This window comes from Salvelinus namaycush, chromosome 21 (genome assembly GCF_016432855.1).
Source record: "Salvelinus namaycush isolate Seneca chromosome 21, SaNama_1.0, whole genome shotgun sequence".
NCBI classification, from domain to species: Eukaryota; Metazoa; Chordata; class Actinopteri; order Salmoniformes; family Salmonidae; genus Salvelinus; species Salvelinus namaycush.
The window spans coordinates 34,164,022-34,185,115 of record NC_052327.1 but is presented as its reverse complement, the minus strand read 5'-3'; the positions used below and the strand labels follow the sequence as shown (position 1 = coordinate 34,185,115).

At 40.3% G+C, this 21,094-nt stretch overlaps 1 protein-coding gene across 2 annotated transcripts in view; it reads left to right on the top strand.

The window, feature by feature from the left end:
- The window catches only part of LOC120066315 (homeodomain-interacting protein kinase 3-like), a 51,459-nt gene extending 35,089 nt beyond the window's left edge, over positions 1 to 16,370 (top strand). The window contains exons 7-14 of one of the 2 annotated variants that reach the window (XM_039017610.1): positions 3,948 to 4,068; positions 4,180 to 4,289; positions 4,466 to 4,584; positions 4,688 to 4,846; positions 8,650 to 9,096; positions 9,222 to 9,478; positions 11,057 to 11,187; positions 11,346 to 16,370. In XM_039017610.1, the coding sequence (XP_038873538.1) occupies positions 3,948 to 4,068; positions 4,180 to 4,289; positions 4,466 to 4,584; positions 4,688 to 4,846; positions 8,650 to 9,096; positions 9,222 to 9,478; positions 11,057 to 11,187; positions 11,346 to 11,771 (1,770 nt within the window). In that variant the 3' untranslated portion in view covers positions 11,772 to 16,370. Of the gene's footprint in view, positions 1 to 3,947; positions 4,069 to 4,179; positions 4,290 to 4,465; positions 4,585 to 4,687; positions 4,847 to 8,646; positions 9,097 to 9,221; positions 9,479 to 11,056; positions 11,188 to 11,345 lie in introns of both variants that reach the window. The other variant, XM_039017609.1, reaches the window with a different exon arrangement.
- The last annotated feature ends 4,724 nt before the right edge of the window (positions 16,371 to 21,094 follow it).

Genomic DNA, 21,094 nt, shown 5'->3' with positions numbered 1-21,094 from the left:
AATGGAAAGAAAAATAGCCTTTATTAATGTGTGTACTCCAAATTTGTATGATCCTAAGTTTTTTGATTCTCTGAACAGCAAATTGTTAGAATTAACTGAATTCCATCTGGGTATTGGGACAAACATGAATACCATTTTGGACATGCGGGACAAATCTAATAAGACCAACTACAATCCACATGCAACCAAGGCTCTCCAGCATATACTCTGATTACAACCTCACTGATGCCTGGTGAGCACATAATCCTGAAGCAAAACAGTACACTTTCTACTCGTTCAAGCATAAGTCATTCTCACTAGTCGATGTCATACTATCTACACCTATTTTCTTTCATTAAGAAAATGTAAATTAGACATATGAGTCTGACCACCACGCTTACTACGGCCAACTTAAAATTTCAGAATGTCCTAAAATGCCACCAAAGGTTTTACAAAAAAGAATGCAACTGCATCTGCATCTGGGTTGAATTAATCTTTTTGGACCAGGTAGCTATTACTATTTCCAATTTATTGATAAGACGGAGAGCAGAATTTGCCATCCATCGAGTAAAACTCAACCACTACTTCCATGGTAATCGTCCCAATCATTTACTGGCCAAAAAGCTATGCAGTAGTTATCAATTGACTGATAGAGCAACTATTGAATCTGAAACGGGAATTACTATCAGAACCCAAATTAATCAAAGATTCTCCTGCTTCTATAAAGAAATGTACACCATTCAAAGGTTAATTTGGGAGAGATGTGAACACAGCAACTTCACTTTTTATTACAACATTTTAAGGATGCCACCCAGCGTTCTCATTATCACCCCCTATCTTTGATAAACACAGATATTAAACTGTATTTCAAAATGTTGTCGTCCCGAGACTTACCCAAATTGATCCACACGGAACAAAGTGGGTTTGTTAACTTCTCTAGGGTAGGGGGCAGCATTCGGAATTTTGGATGAAATGCATGCCCAAATTAAACTGCCTGCTTCTCGGGCCCAGAAGATATGATATGCATATAACTGGTAGATTTGGATAGAAATCACTCTAAAGTTTCCAAAACTGTTAAAATAGTGTTTCTGTGAGTATAACAGAACTGATTTGGCAGGCGAAAACCTGAGAAATCCATTCAGGAAGTAGTTTTTCTTTTGGTTTTGTAGTTTTCTATTCAATGCCATTACAGTATCCATTGACTTAGGACTCAAATTGCACTTTCTATGCCTTCCACTAGATGTCAACAGTCTTTAGAAATTGTTTCAGGCTTGTATCCTGAAAAATGAGGAAGTAAGAGCAGTCTGAATGAGTGGACCCTAAAGTGTCACAGAGCTTTTTCATGCGCGAGACGGAGAGAGTGCGTTTCTTGTTTACCTTTTAAATTGACGACGTTATTGTCCGGTTGAAATATTATCGATTATTTAGGCTAAAAACAACCTGAGGATTGAATATAAACATAGTTTGACATGTTTCTATGAACTTTACGGATACAATTTGGATTTTTTTGTCTCCCTGTTTTGACTGCATTTGAGCCTGTGGATTACTGAAGAAAACGCGCAAACAAAACAGAGGTTTTTGGATATAAAGAGACTTTATCGAACAAAAGGAACATTTATTGAGTAAATGAATTTCTGCTGAGTGCAACCATATGAAGATCATCAAAGGTAAGGGATTAATTTTATCTCTATTTCTGACTTCTGTAACTGTTATACGTGGCTGGTTACTGTTTGTAATGATTTGTCTAGTGGACTATGTTCTAAAATAATCGTAAGGTATGCTTTCGCCGTAAAGCATTTTTTAAATCTGACACTGTGGTTGGATTCACAAGAAGTTCATATTTAAACCTATGTAAAATATGTTTTGTTTTCTGAATTTTTATAATGAGTATTTCTGTATTTGAATTTGGCGCCCAGCAGTTTCACTGGCTGTTGAAGAGGTGGGACGCTAACGTCTCACGTACCCAAGAGAGGTTCAAGCCTTTATGCTCGGGTAACCTCTGTCGACTATTCAATATCTTATATGCTTCATGAGAAACAACCGATCCTTGGGCTGTATTATCTCTCGATGCAGGAAACAGCTTTTGATAGACTAGAGTGGTCATATCTCTGGTCTGTCTTGGAACATATGGGAAGTGGCTCCAATTTCATGAATATTATTTAAAACACTATATGCCAATTCCTCAGTCATAGTTATAACAGGCAATATCTGCTCTGTTCAGAATACCTAGAAAGCAGCAGACAAGGCGATCCAATTTTGCCTCTGCTATTCTTATTATCCATGGAAAATCTGGCACGGGCAATTCGTCGATCGAAGGAAATAATATACATTTCTCTCAAATCTACTGATCACTTCATCTCATACTGCCTCAAGACCCCGATGGACTACTTATGGAATCCCAATCGTTTCCCATTTTAAATATTTGGGAGTAGATATAGTCACTTCTTTAGATAAAACCATTGCCAAAAACTTTAACGGAACGCTCAAATCAATTAAGCTAACATATGGAATTGTTTTAACATGGTCATCCCAAGGATCATTTAGCTATTTGTTTTTCAATTTTAGGACCCCTTTAGGTATTAAAAAAATATTTTATGGAACATTGACTTTGGCCATACTGCTACTATTTTATTTCACCTTTATTTAGCCAGGTAGGCTAGTTGAGAACAAGTTCTCATTTGCTACTGCGACCTGGCCAAGATAAAGCATAGCAATTCGACACATACAAAAACAGAGTTCCACATGGAATAAACAAAACATAGTCAATAATACAGTAGAAAAAAAGAAAACAAACGTCTATATACAGTGAGTGCAAATGAGGTAAGATAAGGGAGTTAAGGCAATAAATAGGCTATGGTGGTGAAGTAATTACAATATAGCAATTAAACACTGGAATGGTAGATGTGCAGAAGATGAATTTACAAGTAGAGATACTGGGGTGGAAAGGAGCAAGATAAATAAATAAATAAATACAGTATGGAGATGAGGTACATAGATGGGCTGTTTACAGTAGGGCTATGTACAGGTGCAGTGATCTGTAAGCTGCTCTGACAGCTGGTGCTTATAGCTAGTGAGGGAGATGTGAGTCTCCAGCTTCAGTGAATTTTGCAGTTCGTTCCAGGCATTAGCAGCAGAGAACTGGAAGGAAAGGCGACCAAAGGAAGTGTTGGCTTTGGAGGTGACCAGTGAGATATACCTGCTGGAGCGTGTGCTACAAGTGGGTGCTGCTATGGTGACCAGTGAGCTGAGATAAGACGGGGCTTTACCTAGCAGAGACTTGTAGATAACCTGTAGCCAGTGGGTTTGGCGACGAGTATTAGCCCATAGAAACGCATTGTATTGTAACAGATTCATACACGGAGAAACAGATGGTGAAAAAATGAATCAAAAGAAAGTTTGTTTTGAAGTGTCTGTCCTATATCTGAGAGCTATTCGAAAGATCAGGAAGTTATAGATTTTTTTGGTGACAAATATTTAACCCCAATTTTTAGGCACTAAACTACTTCCATATACACTGAGTGTATAAAACATTAAGAAAACGTTCCTAATATTGAGTTGCATCCACCCCCTTTTCCCCTCAGAACAGCCTCAATTCGTCAAAAGCGTTCCACAGGGAGGCTGGCCCATGTTGACTCCGATGCTTCCTACAATTGTCAAGTTGGCTGTATGTCCTTTGGGTGATGGAGCATTGTTTATACACACCGGAAACTGTAAAGTGTGAAAAACCCAGTCACGTTGCAGTTCTTGACAAACTGGTGCGCCTGGCACCTACTACCATACCCCGTTCAAAGGAACTTCAATCTTTTGTCTTGCCATTCACATACACAATCCATGTCAGAGTTGATGTCTTTTAATGCATTTGATTGTTTTTGTACCTGTAACTCCCCTCTGAAAAATAAATGACAAAATAAAAAGTTGGTCACCAATGTTTTAAAATAAAGAAAATAATCTCTCCCACCTCTATACAGGCTTTGACGCAATCTGCTCCCTCTGTGATGCATCCTGGGATGCTGCAGACAGGAACCAGTCAGTTTGGGTGTAATGACTCCTTTCAGCCAGCCCTCATCCTCTGCCCCCCAGCCATGCAAGGTGAAGAGCTTTTCAAATTAGCGCATTGTCATTTCATGAAAAATACAACGTCATTGCTGGGTTTACAGTGATCATTCTCCGATCTTATGCTAGTGTGCTTATGTTTTTAAGGTAACCCAAATCAGCCAGGATATACAGTTAGGATGGAAAACACAATACCGATGGTGACCCAAGCCCCTCCCGTACAGCCTTTACCAATGCGACCTGGAGTTATAGCACAGGTGAGGCACTGGCTCACATTAGTGACACTTGTATACAATACAGGAGTCAGATGCTTGTCTCCACACTGGTCAAAGAGGTCAAATTCAAGTCAGGCTATTTTAGGGGTTTGGTGTTTCCCTCACTTAGTCTTAAAGGTTTATGGTCCAATAATGATTTCTGTCTTTGTCCTTTGCAGCAACCGTGGTCAAGTAGAAACCAGCAGATCCTAGTACCAGCCTGGCAGCAAGTGGCTCCCCCTCCCACCACTATGGCTTCTGATACTGCGGGTGGCCCACAGAGGCTCAGTGACTGGGGGTGAGTTAGCTCACAAGAGAAGTTACTTTTTAACACGTACTTCACTTGCCCATTTCTTCACATTGTGGAGATAAACTTGTATCATGTTTTGCCTTTTTTAAAGGAAAGTTCGGCAACACAGCAACCATTACAGCAACATGATGCAGCCTCTTCTAACCAACCAAATTGCCATGTCTGGTCCACAACCAATCAACATCGGCATTGCACACGTGGTGTGGCCACAGCCGCACGCCAACAATAGGAACCGGCCCAGTCAGAGCCGGTGAGATGCCCTATGTCTGCCCAATGTTTCTCCTCCACGCTCCAGTCACGTACAGGGTCTATGGCAAATCAATGCTGTTGCATTAACCTGAGTTCTTTGTGCCTGGTTTGATAAATTTATAGTTTTTACTCAAATCAAAACCTACTCAGTTTTTGTCACCTAGAAGTTAAAACTTCTTATGGCTGCAATCCCGTTAACGGGATCGATATGACAACAGCCAGTGAAAGTGCAGGGCGCCAAATTCAAACAGAAATCTCATAATTAAAATTCCTCAAACATACATGTATCTTATAGCATTTTAAAGGTAATCTTGTTGTTAATCCCAAAAAAGTGTCCGATTTCAAATAGGCTTTACAGCGAAAGCACCACAAACGATTGTTAGGTCACCGCAAAATCACAGAAAAACAGACATTTTTCCAGCCAAAGACAGGAGTCACAAAAAGCAGAAATAGAGATAAAATTAATCACTAACCTTTGATCTTCATCAGATGACACTCATAGGACTTCATGTTACACAATACATGTTTTGTTCGATAAAATTCATATTTATATCCAAAAACCTCAGTTTACATTGGCACCATGTTCAGAAATGCCTCCAAAATATCTGGAGAGCCACGTCAAATAACATAAATACTCATCATAAACTTTGATGAAAGATACATGTTTTACATAGAATTAAAGATACACTTGTTCTTAATGCAACCGCTGTGTCAGATTTCAAAAAGCTTTACGGCAAAAGCACAATATTCAATAATCTGAGAACAGCATTCAGCCACAAAAGGAAGCCATACAGTTACCCACCAAATTGTGCAGTCAACAAAACTCATAAATAGTATTATAAATCTTCACTTACCTTTGCTGATCTTCGTCAGAATGCACTCCCAGGACTCCCACTTCCACAAGAAATATTCGTTTTGTTCGGTAATGTCCATCATTTATGTCCAAATAGCTATTTTTGTTAGCGTTTGGTAAACAAATCCAACGTCAGGAAAAGCGTTCACTAAAAGCAGAAGAAATGTCAAAAAGTTCCGTAACCGTCAGTAGAAACATGTCAAACGATGTATTGAATCAATCTTTAGAATGTTTTTAACATAAATCTTCAATAACGTTCCAACCGGAGAATTCCATTGACTTAAGATGTGTGATGGAACAGAGCTCCCTCTCATGTGAACGCGCATGGTCAGAGCATGGTCAGGTCATAGTAGACCTGACTCATTCCTGTCTCGTTCGGCCCCACTTCACAGTAGAGGCATCAGACAAGGTTCTACAGACTGTTGACATCTAGTGGAAGCCGTAGGAAGTGCAAACTGATCCATATCCCACTGTGTATTCAATAGGGGCTGGGTTGAAAATCGACCAACCTCAGATTTCCCATTTCCTGTTTGGATTTCTTCTCAGGTTTTTGCCTGCCATATGAGTTCTGTTATACTCACTAACATCATCCAAACAGTTTTAGAAACTTCAGAGTGTTTTCTATCCAATACTAATAATACTATGCATATATTAGCAACTGGAACTGAGGAGCAGGCAGTTTACTATGGGCACCTCTGGGCACCTTTCATCCAAGCTACTCAATACTGCCCCTGCAGCCATAAGAAGTTAAAGGTGCACTATGCAGAAATCGCTCTGTAATTTCCTGGTTGTAAAGATTGTATTAGTTTGCCTAATTTCAGTTTGTGACAAAATAATCAAGTATAGTGTAGTAGGTCATTGTACCATCTAAACCACTGTAAAATATATAACCAAAATGATTGTGTTTTCAGCTGTTTTGAAGCTGGTGTACAATACCGAAAGTAAAAGACGCAAAAACAAAACATAACGGAAAGCATAGAAATAGCGCATATCGAGCAGATCGACTGCTTCTTAGACTTACTTTCACTGAGAATGACAGAGCTATAACTCACATTTCTATGTGAATTTGGTCGGGTCGCCCAAAAAGTTACATATTGCAGCTTCAAAGGGATACTTCGGGATTTTGGCATGGATGCCCTTTATTTACTTGCCCAGAGTCAGCTGAACTTATGGATACCATTGTTATGCCTGTGTTCAGTATGAAGGAAGTTGGAGGTAGTTTCTAACTAACTTCCAGTCATTGTGCAATTGGTAACTAGCGTTAGTGCAATGACTAAGTCTATGGGTATCTGCTAACGCTAGTTAGCAACTTCCTTCAAACCGCACGCAGAGACCAATGGTATCCACGAGTTTATTTGACTCTGAGGACGTAGATAGAGCCTCATTGCCAAAATCCTGAAGTATTCCTTTAACCTCTCTGGTACAAGCGTCCCACCTCGACAACAGCCAGTGAAATTGCAGGGCGCCAAATTCAAAACAACAGAAATCTCATAATTAAAATTCCTCAAACATACAAGTATTATACACAATTTTAAAGATAAACTTCTTGTAAATCCAACCACAGTGTCCGATTTCAAAAAGGCTTTACTGCGAAAGCACACCATGCGATTATGTTAGGTCAGCGCCTAGCCACAGAAAACCATACAGCCATTTTCCAGCCAAGGAGAGGGCTCACAAAAGTCAGAAATAGCAATTAAATTAATCACTAACCTTTGATCTTCATCAGACGGCACTCCCAAGACTCCATGTTAGACAATAAATGTGTGTTTTGTTCGATAAAGTTCATCGGTATGTCCAAAAACCTCATTTGAAATTGGCACGTTATGTTCAGAAATGCATTGTCTCAAACATCTGCTGAAAGTGCAGAGAGCCACATCAAATTACAGAAATCCTCATCATAAACATTGATCTAAGATACAAGTGTTTAGCATACGATTAAAGATAAACTTCTCCTTAATGCAACCACTGTGTCAGATTTCTTTCAAAAAGGCTTTACGGCAAAAGCACACCATGCGATTATGTTAGGTCAGCGCCTAGCCACAGAAAACCATACAGCCATTTTCCAACCAAGGAGAGGTGTCACAAAAGTCAGAAATAGCATTAAAATTAATCACTTACCTTTGATCTTCATCTGATGGCACTCCCAGGTCTCCATGTTAGACAATAAATGTTCGTTTTGTTCGATAAAGTTCATCTTTATGTCCAAATACCTCTGTTTTGTTGGTGCGTTTAGTTCAGAAATCCAAAGGCACAATGCGCGCTCTCAACATCAAGATGAAAAGTCAAAAAAGTACAATAAAAGTTAGTAGAAACATGTCAAACGATGTTTAAAATCAATCCTCCTGGTTGTTTTTGTCATAAATAATAAATAATATTTCAACCGGACAAAAGCTAGAAAAGGAGAAACAAGAAAGGCGCATTCCCGATCACGCGCAGGACTCATGTCTGGAAATTTCCACTGGCCTCTCATTGAAAGTGCTGTATCTCGCTCATTTTTCAGAGTAAAAGCCTGAAACAATGCCTAAAGACTGCCCACATGTAGAGGAAGCCATAGATATCGTGAACTGGTTCCTAAGTCTTTGTATGGTGGATAGGCTTTCAATGTAAAAACAGCCTTTCAAAATAATAGTACTTCCTGGTTGGATTTTCCTCAGGTTTTTGCCTGCCATATCAGTTCTGTTATACTCACAGACATTATTTTAACAGTTTTACAAACTTTAGAGTGTTTTCCTGCAAGATTATATATTTATATGCATATCCTATATTCTGGGTCTGAGTAGCAGGCAGTTTAATTTGGGCACGCTTTTCATCCAAAATTGCGAATGCTGCCCCCTACCCTAGTGAAGTTAAGTGAATGTTCTACCAAATCACAGATCATGTTGTTCTTACATAAACAATAATGTTAAAATGTACTGACAAACAACTTCACTACTTTTACTTCATATTAGCAGCATGCACTACTCCCACAACAATGGCAACATCCAAATCTCAATGTGCCGCTCTCCAAAGATGGCCGACCGTGTTAGTCACACAGGAGGAGGAGGAGATGGTTCCCGTGGGGAGAGGCCCGAGGTGGAGGTTCAGCAGGAAAGACGACATGAGGAGGAGGTGAGCTGCTGTAAGGCAGTGGAGGATGAGAGGATAGACATGTCCCACCAGCAGCGAGAGTCTGTGGTCATCGACGACCTGCCCAGCCCCACCCTCAGTGTCATCAGCAGTGACACGGACGGAGAGGAGGGTTCCTCTTGCAGGTTCAAAGGCAGCCCTGACTGCGAGGCGTGTAAGAGCTCTCTGAAAATGGAGCGAGTGTGTTCCCTCAGCAGCCCAGACAGCACCCTGAGCACCAGCTCCTCTGCCTCGGTGCACTCCAGCCCGTCCCCCTGCAAGAGGCCCAACAGGTACTGCCAAACTGCATGTTTAAACGTTAACAACTTTTTAAAACTTGCCTGAGCGGCCAGTCTTGATCATCAGTAGCAAACATGGACATTTAGTTCTGTTATTGATTGCTTTTGTCTGTTTTCAGCATGTCTGAGGACGATGGTCATGAGAGTGGCTGCGAGACGGTAGACGGTTCCCCTGCCTCGGACTCCAGCCGGAGCCAGAGCCCCTACCTGGAGAGCCGCTACCTAGGCAACCACAGCCATCAATCTTTGAGCATGAGGACGAGTGGCATGGCCCCCCAGAAGGAGCCCAGCAATCCCCCTGTGAGAACCATGGTGGTGCCACCTATGAAGGTGCTGCGGAACAACAACAACATGGACCTGCACACAGACAGAACGGGTCAGTTTCTATTCACAGCATTACACGTCAAAATTGGTTGAGTATTAACAGTATGAATAGGCCTATACATTGTAATCTTTTGTTTCAGTTTTGTATAACATACAGGCCTGGTTGGAAGTGGTCTCTGTAGGAAAGAGGGTGCTTTGTGAGCCTGTTGATGTCTGAATGATGTGTGTCAGTCTGAGGAAATTAGGGAGAGTCTGTCACCTGTGCTGATGTCTGCCTTTCAGGTCACATGGGCGTGGCAGGCAGCTACCACTCCTTAGTTGGTCAGAGAGGCTATCACAGGTGAACATGGGTAACTTGCACTGGGCAGCCTGTCTCTCTGGCTGTGCTGATAGCTAGTTGCTGCTGAGTGAACACTTCTGGTTTGATCTGCTGTTCCTCTTTTTCCCCCGATTCTCATGGATATCTATTTCTTCCCCAGTTCATCTTGGTGTGTTTTGGATGCTAAAGAAAGTAATTCAGTAGACTCTTGAGTTAGACCAGCTAATTCATGTTTTAAGCATTATCGCAACCATAAAGCACTGTGGCAATGCTACACTCCAGACATGATTAACCTCGAACTGTTCATCTGCACTGTCAATGTTCTTGAATGTTCATTTACAGAGCATCATGTAGGTTTGCTTTTGAGGTGTACAGGCTTTTATATGCACCGCAAGTCAGGCTATGGGATGTGTACTGTAACTTGTGATTTATACTGAAGGTAACCTAGCTATACAAAGAGCAAAGGACTGTCCACTAAATGGGATTGGATCTGATATGGGACATATATTAGTGCCAACTTTTGTAAGTGGAATGTTATTCCTGAAATGAAGGGATACCTAGTCAGTTGTAAAGCTGAATGCATTCAACTGAAATGTCTTCTACATTTAACCCAACCCCTCTGAATCAGAGAGGTGCGGGGGGGCTGCTTTAATCGACTTTCCACATCATCGGCGCCCGGGGAACAGTTGTTGGGGGTTCACTGCCTTGTTCAAGGGCAGAACGGCAGATTTTTCCACCTTGCCAGCTCGGGATTCAAACCAGCGACCTTATGGTCTTAAACTTGATCAGGTATTTTTGAATGGGCTCAATATATGGTCTCAATCCACCATATCGGCCTTCCACATCTGCGGTGAAAGGTGACAGAGCTACAGTGGTGTTTGTCAGACCATGAGACATCCCGAAAATCTTCTCACAGAAACGTATGTAGCGTCCGAATGGTTTTGCCTACGGTATGACCCCTCTAGGGAAAGGTGAGAATCTCACCAACATGTACATAATAGCATTAAGGCCAAATTCAGTGTTTCATCAAATAATTGTTTTATATGTATATTTTTATACCTAAAGGGGCCTAAAATTCAAAATCAAGTTGCTAAATGATCCTTGGTATGACTATTTGAAAACAATTCCATATGTTAGCTTAGTACAAAGAGCCTTTCTATCGGCCAAAGTGTGTCTCTTGCTCTCGCTCTCTGTTTATTTTTAGCAAGGCATGCTCTTGTTTCCTGTGGGTCCTTATTGGTCTTGTTACCCTGTCATATTGAAAGACACGTCTTATCTCAATCTGAGAGCCTTTTCTTGTTTCTCTTGCAGTCTTCGAATCCTCATGCCAGTCCAAAAGGCGCTGTGCCCCTGGACGACTGAACCACCACTCCACCCACCACCACCCCCGGCAGCAACAGAAGATGACCACATTCCAGCAGCAGCCCCTGGGCTTCGGCCAGGTCAGTCCCCCCTCTCTTCCAGGTTTTGGTTAAGTCATTCAAATCTAATTCTACCTGTAATTTGACTTTGTTTACATTTTAGTATTTTAGCAAATGCGCTTATCTAGAGCAACTTAGTTTGTAGTGGTGTGTAAAGGTTTTTCCCTCTCCTCTGCCAGCCTCAGGTCCAGCAATACAGCTCCTGCCACAAGGAATGGAACGGAAATTATGGGCTGCATCGGCGGCCGCACGCTTACATCCCTCCCACGATACATGGCCACGCTTTCACCCCCACCCACAACTCGGGGCCTCACCCCCAGGCCACCCTGCTCTCCTATCCTCCCTCTGCACCCGTCGCCCACCACCTCCTGGCCTCGCCCTGCGCCCTGCGGCCCGTCCTACAACCCGCTTACGGCATCTCCCACCCTGGCAGCATTGTCCACCAGGTGACCATGGGCATCAACCACCGGCTGCTGCCCTCACCCACCATCCACCACCAGGGCCAGTTTGGGCCCCTCTTTCCCCCACACTCCTACATCGCCTCGCCAGCCTATACAGGCTTCCCCCTCAGCCCCACCAAACTCAACCAGTACCCTTACCTCTGAGCACCAGCCACCCAGGGCCATAGGCCAGCAAGGGCAGCCAGAAGTGACAACGTTAACCAAGGCCTTCATCCGTCATCTCTCAAGTTATGACAGAGAAAGAACCCCCCCCAGGCTTCAACAAATCATGTTGGTTGATGATGATGATGATAGGATTTAAACCTTAAGCTGAGAAGAAGAAAAAAATTTGAAAAAAGAATGAATCAATAATTAAGAAATTCTCACTTTTAATGGGTTTTTGCACTTTTGCTCTACAGTGTCATTTGGAGTGTAAGTCTCACAGTACAGTCTCACGATACACATTACAGTCTCACAGTACAGTCTCACGATACACATTACAGTCTCACAGTACAGTCTCACGATACACATTACAGTCTCACAGTACAGTCTCACGATACACATTACAGTCTCACAGTACAGTCTCACGATACACATTACAGTCTCACAGTACAGTCTCACGATACACATTACAGTCTCACAGTACAGTCTCACGATACACATTACAGTCTCACAGTACAGTCTCACGATACACATTACAGTCTCACAGTACAGTCTCACGATACACATTACAGTCTCACAGTACAGTCTCACGGTACACATTACAGTCTCACAGTACAGTCTCACGATACACATTACAGTCTCACAGTACAGTCTCACGATACACATTACAGTCTCACAGTACAGTCTCACGATACACATTACAGTCTCACAGTACAGTCTCACGATACACATTACAGTCTCACAGTACAGTCTCACGATACACATTACAGTCTCACAGTACAGTCTCACGGTAGACATTGTTCTCCCTAATAATCTCAGCCCTGTTTCTCCCCCTTTTTCTATATTGCCTTCTACCTAGCATGTGTGCTAGTCACATCACTCGTTAAGCCATCCCAGTCTCCAGTGCTAGGACAGTAGATGTGTCTCCGTTGGTTTTTTGTGGTGGAAAGGTGTTCCCTAATGACATAGGTGTTTTCAGTGTGTACCGTCAGTGGTCTGAAAAGGTTGTTCCACACGCTGCATGCCTTCGCATGGGAAAGATAACTTAGTGGAGTTGTTGACAGTTAGATGTCACTCCTATGTGTACTGTGAGACTTACTACACCATAGCCTGTTCCCACACCTACTAGTGCCTTCAATATCTGAGGTTGTTAATGTTACTTCTGGCGTTTATTGATATATCATGTACTGGACTGCAGCACTTGAATATCTGATTATTTTCACTCATATGCTTTTGCCTATCAGATAATCAAATAAGTCATTCTTATTTGGGCTCATTGTATTTTGGGGGTAAAGATTCACTATGCAGAAATCACTCTGCCATTTCCTGCTTGCAAAAATTCTAATGGTTTGCCAAATTTCAGTTTGTGACAAAACAAGCAAGTATAGAGTAGAGAATCATTGTACCATCTAAACCGCTGTGAAATATATTTTCCATAACCAAAAATACTGTATTTTCAGCTGTTTGAAGCTGGTGTACAAAAACTAAACTTAAGAACGGGAAGCATAGAAATACCGTACATAGAACATAGCTACTGATTCTTAGACTTGCTTTCAATGAGAATGACAGATCTAGAAAACACATTTCTATATATGTGAATTTGGTCCGGTAGCCCAAAAAGATACATTGCAGCTTTAAGCTTATTTTATGCTTTTGAAGCAAATGTTTATTTGGTTTTGGACTTTTCCCGAATGAACTAATGTACAAACAAAAGGTGAACGATTTAATATTTGATCATCAATTTCTAATCACTAAGTACTTAATTACTAACAGTATTGACACTGTTTATTGGAACTGCAATACAATCTACATATAGGCGCTGGTTTTCTGCGTTATTGTATTTAGTCTTTTTCTTAGCGTAATACCAATGTGGGGCATGGCATTGACTATAAACAAACATGCAAGTAGTTGGTTGATTCTTTGTATGATCTCATATCTTCAGAAAAACTGTAGTGTTTTGATATACCGTCTGTTAACCTAGTGTATCATTGCTGGACTATGTAGTGCTTGACAAGGTGTATTGGTTAAGTGCAATTTCCGCATTAGACAAAACTTATACTTTATTTTACTGTTCCATTTGTTGAGGTTTGTTAATGTGTCAACTGCTTATTTTATACATTCTGTCAGGGAGGAAATATATTTTGTGTGTTGTTTTTAATTGCTAGTGTGTGAATTAGGTTTTTGTCTTTTCTTACTTACAAATGAAAATGCTTTTTCAGCACCAAAGACTGTAATTCATCCCAAGCAAGGTAGCTACTCTTTCTTTTCCCATTGTCTTCAAGTATACTGTAGTCATGAAGATGGAATATATTGAGAAAAAATATATTTTAAAAAGGTTTGTTTTAAGCATTTTGGGCAAGTTATATCATATATCTTGAATGCATCATAGATGAGCTGCTATGTACTGATTACCACTTCAAAATAGCTGTGAATTTAGGGGATTATCTTAGTTCTTACTATGCATTCTTACTTTTGTATAGTTCTAATTACCATATACTAGAAGTGGGTTTTATTTGATTATAGAGTATAGTGAATGGCATGAAGACTTGTTAGTGCCTCTGTATATTTGCTTTGATGTTTGAAGTGTGATTGGAACTACTGTATTACAAGTAATGAAATTAAGTGTTTTTTGTTTTGTTTGTAACACATAGCATCAGTATTTTATATTTTTAATCATAGGTTGGGTTCATCATTGCATACAGTAGTTGTGTTGACAATTTTAGTTATTGATCTGTTAACATCCTGAAAAGCCTAAAGATTATTCACATTATTGATTGACAGTTCTATATTACCATGCAGATATATTTACTGCACTGCCTCTATTTGGTCCTCACATTTACATTGGCTTGTAGAGATGCCTTCACATGTGTAATATTTGTTATGAAACACATCAGTAAGCACTTCAATAAGCTCATCAGGTTTGGGTTGTGGCAAAATCCCACACAGTTTTCATGAAATTGCCGCGGTCAATGAAGTGTTTGACTAATATGATTTTTCTAGCCGTCTATTTTAATTAAGCCTATGAATTATTATTTTTGTATCTAAAGTGAATTGTGATAGATTTTCTACAGATTATTCTTATCTATTCATAATGGATCGATTTGAGGCAGATGGGGGTGAATTATTAAACATTTTTCTGTCATAACTCATTAATCCAAACAAGGGTAACTGTCAAATGATGACAGATTATATTTTCTAATCTTGCTCGCCCTTTTGTAGTCTTTCAATACATTGTGGGACTGTGAAAGATTGAATATGTTTACTCACTAGCCCCCCAACTCCAGACACACAAATAACATTTTTCTCACTCTGACAAGTGTCTACAACTAGTGCCTTTTCAAATTGTGGTCAAGAGAAGAAATGTTGGTTGATAACTCCATGGCCCCTAGCCAGTACCCTCTCCTGCAGAGGCAAGTGTGGCAGTAGAGTCAAATGTGGATGCTCCTCAACAGAGCCGAGTATTTCCCACCGGAGTGGTAGGATGTTAGGTTTATGCAGCCTCATGTTTTATCAGGACTTCTGCAGCCTGTTCAAATCCTCATGTTTCGCACATTTGCTATGAAGTGAGAAAGCACTCTGCTTTTGGACTCAAGTGTACAGTTTAGTAGAGCTGACAAACACAATGCATTCTTCTTTCTGAGGAGCTCTTCTGGGTGCTGGCTGTTATCTTCAGATCACTCAATCCCAATGCTCAACCCTAACCATATGGTCTGAATCTATATAGTTTTTCTACAGAACATAAAAATACAATTATTCTTAGTCAGGGAATATTTTATACACTTAAAACACTCAACACAGTTTTGTCTCTTATTGAACACGCACAAATGCAAAGCTTTACATACACTGTGAATGTATTTGTGGAGTTGACTTTTGGGGTGGTTTGCAGACATGACAATGTTTTTGTTGCATTTTTTGATGGCTACAGATATTTCTATTCTGTATATGATAAACATCCATATAGCAGCATCTGTTTTGATTGATCACTTGTTGGTATTTGCTTTAACAACCCACACACACACAGATTAGGTCCAAAGTTGTCACTTTTTAACAGTCTATACTGCAACTAATGTATTATGTTATGTCATGCTATTATAATTAATTCAGGGTATTTGTATTGTCCAATATGCTACTGCATTAATCTTCAATCCTTTCCACTTGGTTTGATTGCTTTGGATCTTGTTTGCAGTTATTTCACATGTTAGTATAAGTTGTATTACATTTCAAGTGATTGGGTAATACACGTAGTAAACAACACAGCATATAGACTATTGCTAAATTGGAAGTGTTACCGTTTTATGTGTAGTTTCTGTGGCTTTATTTTAATATGCTTTTTGATTTTATGCTACACTAGTTTGCCATGTAGCAACTGCACTGTGCAATATAATATGAGAACTGGGAAAATGTATTATTTTGGATGTAATGTCTCTTACAGTTTGCGGTCGTATTTCTATCTAGTTCTCAGTGATTTCAATGTGACCAAGCCTTATTTACTTTGTCACAAAAAGCGGGTTTTCCTAGTGACTGTTGGAGTGTCAAATTTAAGAATTGATGGTGTACTATTGTAAAAATTCACTTTGAATAAAAAAATATTGCTTCACCCTTGTTTGTGACTTGTATTTTATGTGTAGTACAATAGATTAAATTGTTGATGAAACTGGGGTCCAAGCCAATAGCACCACCCAGTGCAAGCAGAGTAGAAGTGCAGTACCGATATTTTAACTTACTGAAAATGTGCATAGGGCAGGCTACTCACATCACATTGATTTACTTGACAACGTTCCTCAGCTGATGCCTGGAGTGTTCCGAATTGTAGCAGACGTTAATGTAGGCTGCCATTTCGAAACCAGACATTAAAAAAAAAAAAAAAAAAAAGATGTAGTGTATGTAATGCTGTTCTCAACCCTGATCTCAATGTCTCATCACTAATGTATGCGATGCCATTGGCTAACCCTGGCCCCAGCTGGTGAAGCTGTCCTTTGAAGCTCAATATTAATTTACAGATGTTTATGCAAATCAAATTGGTAATCGAATTATGATAAAGTTAAAAATAGGAACTATTTCGAGTCGGTTTAGGTTTGCCGTCTATACCCACAAGGGGTCGTCTGTTATCGTGAGGAGATTGCAGTCAACTCTGGCGTCACGCCGCGACGTGATGTTTTTTCTAATGAAATGACGGGTTCGACTTGTAAATATTCCAACGGGGTAGCATAATTTATCACGTCTGCGTTTTGAACGGGAGCCGTTTTCCGTCCGAATCATTAAATGTACTTCTATGGTTATGAGTGCATCTTAGATTGTTCGTAAATAATAGCTTATTACGCGCTAGCAGGTCGACGTGGTGCACGGACTGTTACCTACAGACGCATTACACACAAGTTTCAATGCTGCCGCTTTCTGTCAACCTCGGGGAGAGGCTTTCGGAGAACATCGTCTGCAGTGAAGGATTTATCAAATGTATTTGTCAATATTAAGACTGTTAGATGTATCAAGGATAAACAAATGGCTTCAAAACATGTGCGTAACAGCCTCGATGAATTAATTGTCAGCGGAATAAACAATGCTCCCGCGATTGGCTCGATTGAATGGATAGGTGTGGGAATGGGAGCCACCTTATGTTTCCAGAAAAACGGAAAGACATTGGGACTGGATCGAATGTGGACTAAATGTATTTTATCAGTTGGAATGGTTTTGCTTTTAATGCAGTCTGTCCTAGCTGCTGATGGTAAGACTTATTATTTGGTTGTTGACAACCTGTTCGAGTAGTATTTGTCTTGCTTGGTAGGACTAACTAATTGGTCTTCATCGAGATGTTAGGCTGTATATGACCTGCGGGTGGATCGGGATTGTATTATATAAATATCTCAAATTGGTTGCACTTTTCTGGTGGAACTCTTCGTACCATGTCCCTATATTATGACCATCGGTGCACATACGCGGATAATGACCGTGGAGAAAGTAGCCTATCTTCTGGTTATTTTTGTCAAAATAGGAAATTGTGATTTATTACAACAATCAAGATTCTTAGGAGACCACTGATTTGCGCAATTTGCAATGTAGTATATGTGGAGGGGGCATTCTAAAATATTACGCACAATAATCTGATCGCGCCTATTTTTGCTTTAAGCAAACACATTCAGACAATTAGACATGCTAAATCAATATAATTGTTGATTTTGTAATGTGGCCTCCCAGCCTCTTGTGTTTTTCGAAGGAAGAGAATCGCTGGTGTGGCCTTTGTGCCTGGAGTGGCCTGTGTTCAGCAGTCAAGACTGCAACGCGGACAATTATAATTACGCTTCTTGCTTATTTGATCGACAGTGATGGCAACATTTGTGGAGGTCACTTACCTTCTTGAAATAACATAACGTGTCATCATTTATAAATAATCGATTATGCTGTCATACGAAGCAAAATGCCGCTAATGAGAGTTGTGTTTTTCTTTTCTGTCTTGAACCTGGTGTTTATAAGGCTTAAGCCTATAATTTGACCATGGGTAGTAGTTTTCACCTAATTTTAGCTTTCCAAAGTGTATTTTTTTTTCTACATTCAAGTAGGAAAACATATTGTGAATCAGCCATAGGCCTGCCCTAGCCTTTGTATTTTCAAGTCCTCTCAGATTGCTATTATATCCCTCTTTTCCTCCATTCATGAAACCATATTTGAATACCTTGCCATTTGGCTGTGGTCATGGGCCAGATCCACTTGTGGATGTGAGGATGAGGTGTTTTTTCTTTAATGAGCCCACAGAGCTGTTGCATTAAGTCAACATGGAGCCAAATATGCTGTGTTGCCATGGGAACCGATCTGCCTAACATTCATTGTTTTCTGCCGGAAATATATAGCCTGCCCTATAGCATATGAATAACCAGTACAAACTCCAATTTGGTCTGCTTTTAGACAATAGTTTAAGATTGAAATGCTGTGTGATTTGAATAGTGCATGCACATGAAATGCTTCTCCTTGTAAATTATGGCAGAAAGGATTTCACACTGCTCAACAGAAAACAACATACATGTTTGAGGTACAGTAAAATGCATGCCAAGGCCTATACCCTTTAATTAGCAAGAAAACACTATTTTGTGCTCCATTTTATGTCCAATATTTTTCTACCAATTACACACAACTACACATTTCTTTAACCAGGTTTTCCAAGTTGTGGTCATGGCATGCTAAATCAACATTGGTGTGGAGAAAAGAGCAGCAAACTGGTCTTGGAATAGGCTGCTACATTCTGGTGTGCTCATAGAGTACACTACTGGTTTAGTGGGTTGTATTCAGATGAAAAGCCAGTGTATTTATTTATCACTAATTATGACCACGGTTGCTGCTGGTCACAAGGCAATGAATGCCCAATAATAATGCATCTGTCTTCATCAATTACTGATCAATTATGCTAACCAGGATTCCCATTCTGCTGATAATGGCTTTTGGTGTTTCTGTATTTTATGCATGCTGCTCCAGTTGGATTTCTCCTTGGTATCCTTTATAAAGAATTTGCTGTTCGACGGATGGTGGGAAAATGTGGGCCCCTCTGTTATGTCCTGCTTGTTAGCCCCTTATACAATCCCATAATAAAATGCCAACAATTAGGATTATACCGCAATCAAATATTAACAGTTGGGTTGCTTGGGAGCTCTTTTAAGAGAGTGGCCAAAACATGACCTGTACAGCACCTTTCCCCATACACTCTGCTGTGCTTCATTAGGGCGATTGCCTGTGCTGTGGAAGTTAATTATGCATAGCTAGATCTTAAATAGATATTTCCCTTTTACATGAAATACATTATGCATGGCAAGCCTCTATAAAGCATGTGGGTAGGATGAGCTTGTTGCCTAATTTGATTTCTAATCCCGATTTAGGTATAGTACTTATTTATTTAGTACTTATTTATTCCTGATCTTTGGGGGATTTCATGTATTGATCTGAACAGGAGAGTGTTTGAAACACAGTGTGTTTATTTTTTGAAAATGATGTGCTAACACCTTGATGCAGAATACTTCATTTTATATGCACAGTACATTATACTGTATGCATATGTAATGCATGTTAGTATATTATACTATGTGTGTGTGTGTGTGTGTGTGTGTTTTCCAAACTTGGTCCTGGGGCCTTGGTTTTTGACCTAGCACTACACAGCTGATTCAAATAATCAAGCTTGAAAAACCAAAACGTGCACCCATGTGAGGCCCCAGGACAGAGTTTGGGAAACCCTGTAGATGCCTACTACTCTGCTGCATAGCAGCTCGAAGTCCAGTTACTGTGTGTTTATGTTCCCTTTTTAACACTGTAATTCTATCATAGGGACACATAAAAGTTTCTCAAAACTGTATGACAAGCTTAATGTCCCCGGAGATTGTCCATCAAAACGCAGGGAATAGCGTTGACCCCAAACCAACACATTAGGTAACAGGGATTTTACAGTAAGTCTTTCATGAAAATGTAATCAATCTTCTTAAGATTAAATTACGAATATCCAGATGGATTTATGTCTCCGTCTCCTTGAGCAGTTCTGAACTCACAATGTATTAGAACACCCTTTCGTCATCGCTCACAGTGACTGCTGTGTGACGGCCTTGATAGTTGCTGCCTGCTGTATAGCAGCAGTTGTTCAATTTGTGTTGGCCTGGGAGACCTCATGACTGACTGAAGAGAAAAACACAAAGAGAAGGGCTGGCTGTCTGGCCTCATTGTCGACCTGAGCAGACCAGGAGATCAAACTGAAACAGGAACAGACAAAAATAATCAATCAATCAATCAAATGTATTTATAAAGCCCTTCTTACATCAGCTGATGTCACAAAGTGCTGTACAGAAACCCAGCCTAAAACCCCAAACAGCAAGCAATGCAGGTGTAGAAGCACGGTGGCTAGGAAAAACTCCCTAGAAAAGCCAGAACCTAGGAAGAAACCTAGAGAGGAACCAGGCTATGAGGGAGAAATAACTGCTTTGATTCATTTCAGCACTACCTTACAGTAGCTGTGTGTAGTTATTTATCTGGCACAGCTTAATTAGAGGGCTTTACAATAGTGCTGGATACCTTGAAGGTAAAGCAAACTAAACCTGTCTGGAACAACCCCATTTACATTTTAGTTTGCAGCTTTAGTGTCTGTTTAGAAGCCACTTGTATCCTCAACCTGCGGAGAGCTGCAAAGATGCTGCTCACTGTATGACTGTCTATTATGTAATGGGTAAGGAGAGCCAAGTGAGTTCTGGCCTTTTTTATGAATACTATATTCCATGGAATCATTGACACTGACCATAAGAGCCATTTAACAAATGTGTTTCCTATGAGAGTCACGGGATCATGGGTGACCTCTATCAGATGAA